General features: G+C 48.8%; 2 protein-coding genes across 2 annotated transcripts; one reads left to right on the plus strand and one right to left on the minus strand.

Annotated features, from left to right (window-relative positions):
* Nucleotides 1-423: 423 nt before the first annotated feature.
* On the plus strand, nt 424-2,523 carry LOC113564887 (pickpocket protein 19-like). Its single transcript, XM_026984105.1, has 7 exons — nt 424-575; nt 634-1,288; nt 1,352-1,652; nt 1,707-1,754; nt 1,811-1,955; nt 2,015-2,121; nt 2,180-2,523. The coding sequence occupies exons 1-7, from the start codon at nt 424-426 to the stop codon at nt 2,455-2,457; spliced, it is 1,686 nt and encodes a 561-aa protein (XP_026839906.1). The 3' UTR covers nt 2,458-2,523.
* Nucleotides 2,487-4,538, minus strand: LOC6595158 (pickpocket protein 19). The gene is made up of 7 exons (XM_026994874.1): nt 4,327-4,538; nt 3,727-4,261; nt 3,265-3,673; nt 3,150-3,203; nt 2,946-3,081; nt 2,776-2,888; nt 2,487-2,718 (listed from the first exon to the last, which is right to left on the minus strand). Exons 1-7 carry the CDS (start codon nt 4,536-4,538, stop codon nt 2,516-2,518), a joined length of 1,662 nt encoding a protein of 553 aa, XP_026850675.1. The 3' UTR covers nt 2,487-2,515.
* Between the last annotated feature and the right edge of the window lie 2,961 nt (nt 4,539-7,499).

Below are 7,499 nucleotides of genomic sequence, written 5' to 3' on the forward strand. Positions count from 1 at the left end.
ACGAAAGAGTGATGTCGACCTACCGCCTGATGGAAAGCTACTTATTGTTCCTCTTCTTGTCGTTTTTTTTGGACTTAATCTGCTTGCGCGGCCCCTTCTCATCAACATCATCATTACCGAGTTGCGGTTCAGGCTGCCACTCAACTTCACCCATTTCGCTCAACCGAAGGACTGACTGTTTGGGAAAGTCACGGTTAATTGGGAGGCGAGCCCGCTAATCAATGAGTGCGACGACGACACGCACTTTTGTCACCGGGCTGGGCTTATCTTTTGCCGAAAACATAACTACTCAATTACAACCGATGTGAGCCGTAATGGATACCTGTCCGACAAAAGTTTCCCACTGCAATTTGCAGCCATTCCATAAAAGGGTTCCCCGGCATCCGGAGCAGAGCTCAGTGATTCCACGACACACGTCCCGGCATGGCGAAGGGTGACAAATCGGATACGCCGCAAAAGCAAGATACTAAGTGCTTTATGGAGTTGTTGCGCGTCTACTTTCGGAGCTACTGCGAAAAATCAACCATTCATTGCGTCCGCTATCTCTACGATCCGCAGCTACACAACCTGGAAAGGTCTCCATCCAGTGAGCATGGACTTCAATCCACTGATGAATCATCTTTCCCTTTGCAGACTTATCTGGTGCTTGCTGCTCTCCGTCAGCATTGCCCTGTCATGGTTCTTTTATCTGATGCTATCGGAACGCTTTGTGTCGCAGAAGCTGCAAACTGTCGTCCACGATCCCCAGTACCCCGTCTTTCTCGTCGAATTTCCAGCCGTTGGTATTTGCACTGACAATCGCATCAATTGGAGCCAGCTGCAGGCGGCCAAGTCGGAGTTCCTGCCTGCCAATGCGAGCTTGGAACTTGTGGAGTCCTTCACCACTTTGGTTGCTCGACTGGAGACGCTGCGCTTTGGCAGCTTTTCGGTGGGTTTGTCCGAGCTGGATGACGACAATCTCGAGGCAGTGAACTTCATCAACATCACAACGTTGGCCATGTTCCTGACCCTAAGCTGCCAGGATATCATGGTGCCCAACTCGTGCCAGTGGCGCAGCACAACCTTCGACTGCTGCGAGTACTTTGTGATGGAGAAGACCGAGTTTGGGTTCTGTCTGGTCTTCAACTCGGATTTCTCGCCGCGCTCGAAGGAGATCAAGAAACGCGAGGGCTCCAAATTCTATCCCCGTCACAATGCAAAGGCTGGCCAGGGCACGGGTCTCAACTTTGATCTGCTTCTAAATGAGAGCTTCAAGCGACCGAATTCCTTGGCCACCGATAAAGTCTATGTATGATGCTTGATGGAGTTGCTGCCTTTGGTATCCCATAAAAGTACCCTCTCCATGTTTTAGATAATGATCAAAAAGCCAGACCAAATGTCGAATGTGGTCTATTCCATGACCCAAAATACCGAGACCTATGTGACGGTTCGTCCCGACCTGACGTGGACCGATGAGACCACCCGGAGCATTCCCCCAGAACGTCGCAATTGCCTTTTTGTGGACGAGCAGCTCGAGCTGGATCCCGCGGACTCGGCCAAGAAGTATGGCAAGCCCTTCCAGCTTACCAACTGCCTGAATCGGTGCCATGAGTCGTACTTGATTCAGCTGTGCAACTGCTCCCTGCCCATTTTCTTTCTTCACAATCAAAAAGGTAAGTTGGGGCTTAGAGAGTGCTTCCAGAGGTGCCATTGTTCTTGTTTTTCAGTCAAGGAATGCACAGCGACCAGCCTCCGGTGCATCGCGAGGCATAATGGTGAGGACCACACAAAGCGGGGCGGGATCCTTCGATAACAATATCCCTTGTTGCAGATATTTTCAGCTACGATAAGCGTCGGGAGGAGGATGCTCTGTTTAGTGCCACCAAACCAGGCATGACATGCTCCTGTCTGGTGAACTGCTATCTGCTCGATTACTACACGGCCACAACGACGCTGCCTCTCTCTGCCAAGAGGATGTAAGATCTTTAGATCATTTCTTAGTGGACTTAGTGACTTATATAAAGAATGATTTCAGTCCAAAGGATCCGCAGCAGAAACTCTTCAGAGTGGATGTGCACTACCAAGTGGAGACGACGCCGCTGTACCGCACCAGTCTGGAATTTACCACGATTGATTTGATAGGTTTGATTTATGAATCTTAAAGCATGATATCTCTCCTTCATCTGTATTTATTTGACAGCTAACTTGGGTGGCATCTTTGGCCTGTGCTTGGGCGCCTCTATGGTCAGTGCATTCGAGTTGATTTACTATCTAACAGTCGGCTTTGGCATGCATCTCTACGACAACTCCTACTATGGCGTACTCCATCGGAAAATGAAGATAAAATGGGGCACCTTTAAGAGCTATTTGAAAAACGAAGTCACTCATTTAGCTGACCATCAGGTGCACCCATCCCAAAAGGACCAGACCACAAACAAAATTAGGCATCCGCTCCACCACCAGAGAAATGCCTGGTGAATGTTATTTATTGTTGATTTATACTCACATAGATGCTCATATTATACCTATAGTCCCGTCAACGTATATACTTAGCTGGAGTAATCTTTCTCTGTCCAAAGGGTATAGTAATTACTGCTGGTTGGAGTGGGCGTGGCTGGAAGGACAGTTTCCTCTCCCCATGCAAATATAAATAGAGGCCAATGGTGAAGAAGTATACCAGCTCAAAGGCACTGAGCAGTGAGGCGCCCAGGAAGAGGCCAATTATGCCACCGAAACTAGCTGAAAATTGTTATACAATGAAAAGATTGGACGACAGGTATGAGAGATTCTACACACCCAGCAATTCCACAAAGGTAAAACGCATATTGGTGTGGTACTGGATGAACCATCCCGACTGATAGAAAATGTCCAGGCGAATGGTACCCAACTCTGTGTGGGTGTCGTTATTACTGGGAGAGATGGAAAATGGAGATGGGAGAGCTATATAGGGTTGGGGATTTACTTACTCTAAGGTGCTGCTACTAAATACTCGATCGAAGATTAGCTGAGTGCAACTTATGAAGCAGTTACAGATCATGCTCTCCTTGTACAGATTGTCCACGTACTCATCCTCCTGGGGATGGCGCTCCACGCTAAAAGTGACTATAAAATGTATGGGGAAATAAGAAATGATATATGCATTCGTTTAATTGGGATTAGTATGCACTTACGTCTGTTATCGTGGAGACACTTAAAGTCCGATGGCCTGCAGACAGTAAAGTTATCTAATAGATGGATTACTTTTTTATTAATATTTGCATTCGCAAAGGACGGCCGTCTACTCACCCTTATCGGTTACCGGAAAGAAAACAGATGGCGAGCACTTGCACAGATTGATGACATGTTCCTGGTGACACTTGCTGCGACAGTTTCCCACCCAGTACTCAAAACCCGGCAGATTCTTGTACTGAGGATGGGTAACCTCATCCGGAAAGATGCAGCGTCTGGCTCTGGGCGTCAAGGCTCGGGTTCGCTGATCCGTGGTTGTGATGCGGGGCACCATGCTGATCTGGGTTTGCGCCCCGTGTGGGACATGGCGCACGACATCGCTCCACTGCTGCGGTTGCTTGATCATCACGTATACGCCCCGTTTGTTGGGCCGAATAAGAGAGGAGTTCCTGAGTCGCAGGAAAACATCCAAGCCAGAGCCCTCACCATACTGTGGTGTGCGACGGGGATAGTACTTGTTATCCTTCTGTGGAGGGAACCACAAATGAGTTTCGAATCGGACCTTGCCCACCCACTTACCTCTTTCTGTCGCCTTGCTGGACTGATCAGTGAATTGAAAACCCAACAGGAGCCCGACTCTGTGAACTGCAACTCAAAAATCTCACAACAGTTCTGCGGGTTGCCCCGCCAGAGGCAGGCGGAAAAGAAATCACTGCACTTCAGCAGGACATATTCAATGACTGTTGCCACATCTAAGACGTCCAGCAGGGTCAAGTTAGCAGCTAGCGGGGCATTGTTGAAAAAGCTCGACATCTCTGTCAAGCGAGTCAAGTGCGAGTCGGCGGCAGACGTAAAGAAGCGAACGAAGAGCTCCTTTTCTGCGGCAGAGATGTTGGGACCCAGGAAGTGATACGGAGCCTCGTTCTCCAACTTTATCCAATTTATGCGGTTGCGCGGACAGATCCCAACAGCGGGAAAGGGCGCCGCGAATATCGGATACATGGTGTTCTTGATGGTGGTCTGAATACGCATCGACTGGTAGAGCTCACTGAGATCTACGTACACAATGCTGGCACCTATGCTGGTGGCCACCAGAATCAGCAGCCAAATTATCCTGTGCTCAAAGGGAAATTGTCTTTATTTTTAAAGAAGGGAGTCCAAGCATTCTTAAAAGCATACCTCTCAAAGTATTTCAGCTTCGGATCGGCCAGATATCGTATGCCATGCACCGAGGAGGTCGCCGTGTACTCCTTGAGATATGGAAGAAGGAGACGCCATAGTTTACCCGCCGAACCCTGTGGCTCGTGCTGCGCCCTGATCTGTCCAAGTTTCTTTCCATACTCCCCATAGAGAGCTTTGCGTGGCCGTGGCAGTTCCAGGGGATAAAACATGACAGAACGAAATATTGTATACAGCTGTTATTGCTGCGAGTTTATGAAGGATGCGCCGTGCTCGACGAATGCCGAGAGATTGGGAATTCAAATTAAAGTTAAGCGCAGAGGAAAGCCTTTGCAGCATTGAACTCAATCAAAAAGCAATTATTCAAACGGCCTCCCCTCTCCCACTCCCTCTGCCGACTCTTCCAACTAAAGCTTAAATCACGCACACAATTAACACTTGAGTGCCGACTGGGATGAGGAATGAGACTCCTTCTGTTCGAGCAACTAAAAGTGGACAAGGACGCACAACTTGTTTACCCAACTCGATTGAAGCGGCGCTGGCCGAGAAGGTCAGGAGGACAGTCTCTGGGTCCAATGTCCAATGTCAGCGTAATCCTCCGTTTGCCCGACTGTTTGTTCATTCATTAAACTGGCCTTCTCGAGGAGGAGCAACGAGTGGCCGGAGGAGTCTGCGTTACTTTTTATTGAGTGCTGGTCAATCCGGGCGCGACGGTGGGTGCACGACATTCTGCTCTGTCTGTCTTGGCTTGTCGCTCCCCCCAAATGCTTTCTGTGCAAACAACTAAAAATATTTTCGATTTATCATTGCGTGTATTCCATGTTCATGTCGCTGTCGAATGCCTTCTTCTTCTTCCTCGATTGAGTTGTTCTTGGCTTGTCTCTTGGCTTGGCAGCGTGATTTATTTGGCCAACAAACTTTTGGCCTGCTACAAGTTTGCGGTGGCCCGAATCGTTATTTGATTCCACATAAAAGATACAGCAGCTAATGCCGCTTGGAACAGACATGAACTGCTCCAGAAGATCTCCGTTTTAAGTAAGTCGGATGGGCCTAGGCTGGTCCTTGATTCCGCTCCTGATGCCACCCGTCCAGACTCTAGGGGCCGCACACATGGCCTGGTTTCGGGCTACTAATCCCGGCATTATGGACAACCAGATTGGTCTCCAATTAGCGTCGTGTCAATCAAACGCTGCTCGCGCCCCTCGGCTGGTCGTTAAACGTCAATTGATTTAGTGGTCCTCCCCTTTGTTCTGCCTTTGATTTCAAAGTTTGCCGGACACGTGCGTCCGTTCGGAGCGGACACCTAACCGCATATGGGGCGAGCAGTATCAATTTCGCAATTTCTGGCTAATTATGGTATATCAATGCCACGAATCAGAGGCAGTTAAGTTCTGATTCAGTTCCATTGATGGGTGCTAATAAAACCACTCTGAAGCCTGAATCCATCTGCTTTCTGTCACATTCTGGTATTCCCTCTCCAGTCACGTTTCAGCCAAGACTCTTTCGAGACTCCATTCGATTCCTGGCACATGACTGCCTTAAAACGAACCCTTGTTCAATGAACCCAGTCGCGACTCGATTCGATTCCATTCCCCATTTTACAGCTCCTCAGGCAGGGACGTGAATCACCCATCGCTCTTCATTATGCATCGTTTCCTTGGCACACTCTAAAAAAATCTTGTGATGAGTAGTTATAAATGAAATTTCCTCCTCGCACACACCACACCGAACCGACTCAGGGTTCAGACGTTAATGACTTCCGCTTGTGAGAGGGGGAGTGGAGTCCCGCTCACTTTCTCTATGTACGAGGGACGACATCGAAAACTTTCAGTTTCACTTTTCCTTTAACTTTGTGTCACACGCGCGTGTGCAACAATTTCGTTTGGATTGTCCTCTCCATCATCATCATCATCAACATCACCATAATCATCATCATCATACACATCATACACATACCCATACTCATCCCACGATGGGGTTCAAGTTCATGTGGCCTATTAAGCACAGACAGCATCACAGCATCTCCGCATCGCCGCATCACCCAGGCAGAAGCAAGGCAGAGCAGAGGCAATCCCGAATCAGAGCCGCACTCGAAGCCCAGAGTGAGTTTGTTGCCTGCCCGTTCAAAATTCAATCTCACTTTTATGAGGCAACAGAAACGTGACAAGGCACCGACTGTCACCGTCACCGTCACTGTAGAGTGACGCGGAGACAGCAGGAGCAGGAGCAAGAGTCTGAGCCGCAGCAGGAGCAGGAGCAGGAGCTGGGGCAAGAGCCTGATTCCTGGGCTGGGTGCGAATGCTGAATGTTGCCAACTGCCAGTTAGACTGTCAAGTGTCTGGGCATAATGCCATTTAAATATGCAAATTTAGTTTAAAATGAACTTTAACTCCTTCGTCTTCGGCGTCGGCGTCGGTGAGGAAAAGTTTGCCTGTTAATTTGCATGTTTCGCACCATCGCGGCATTGTCTTCATTTGCGCCATGGTGTACACTGTACACTGTACATGGCTCGTAGCCGTGTTCCTAACTGCTCCATAATTGCGTTTATCTTTTGATGGCTAAATCCTCTGCCCCGCAGAGAAGAGCTGAATAGAATGAAAGCACTGCCTAGCAGGGCTTTGAGCTCCATCACTTCCGCCCGCCTGAGCGGCAGAAGGAGATGACGCCGATGCCGATGCCGTTGCCGTTGCCAAAGCTGCCATAAACAAGCCAAGTAATGCGTGTTAATTATTTAATAATATTAAAGGATTACAAGCCATGAACCCGAACCGCCATTCGCCCATTTCCCTGATTGATGGTGGTGGTGGTTTTTCCATTCCCCATTTCCATTTGACTTTGCCTGGGAGCTGAGCAAAGATTTGTCAATCCCATTGATGAGGCTGACAAGCGGCCAAGGCTGTTGACTTCTGTTCCGGAGCAAGGTGAAAGGTGTTCCGTTTTGTTCCTCTCTTTTTATAGAGAGTGTGCGCCATCCACAATGCTTGTCGCTAGCAAGTAATTTGAATAATTTTCTGTGGAAGTGCAAAATTTGCATATGAAATCTGCAATTTCGCATGCAACAAGGAGTGGAGCAGCAGCAGCAGCAGGAGAGCAGCAGCAGTTTTTCCACATATTTGCAACGGCAGCTGCATTGACTCGGAGGCAGTCAGGCAGCAGGAAGTTGGCTCTACTCT

The sequence above is a fragment of the Drosophila persimilis genome, unplaced genomic scaffold (genome assembly GCF_003286085.1).
Source record: "Drosophila persimilis strain 14011-0111.01,24,50 unplaced genomic scaffold, DperRS2 tig00000000-arrow-pilon, whole genome shotgun sequence".
In the NCBI taxonomy this organism is placed as follows: Eukaryota; Metazoa; Arthropoda; class Insecta; order Diptera; family Drosophilidae; genus Drosophila; species Drosophila persimilis.

Bases quoted from the DNA above. Each gene is read 5' to 3' on its own strand.
- LOC113564887 (XM_026984105.1), top strand. From the start codon at position 424: ATGGCGAAGGGTGACAAATCGGATACGCCGCAAAAGCAAGATACTAAG. The intron at 1,653-1,706 runs GTAAGTTGGGGC...CTTGTTTTTCAG, and splicing joins CTTTCTTCACAATCAAAAAG to TCAAGGAATGCACAGCGACC. The intron at 1,755-1,810 runs GTGAGGACCACA...CCCTTGTTGCAG, and splicing joins GTGCATCGCGAGGCATAATG to ATATTTTCAGCTACGATAAG.
- LOC6595158 (XM_026994874.1), bottom strand. From the start codon at position 4,538: ATGTTTTATCCCCTGGAACTGCCACGGCCACGCAAAGCTCTCTATGGG. The intron at 4,262-4,326 runs GTATGCTTTTAA...CTTTGAGCACAG, and splicing joins AAGCTGAAATACTTTGAGAG to GATAATTTGGCTGCTGATTC. The intron at 2,889-2,945 runs GTAAGTAAATCC...CATCTCTCCCAG, and splicing joins TTTAGTAGCAGCACCTTAGA to TAATAACGACACCCACACAG.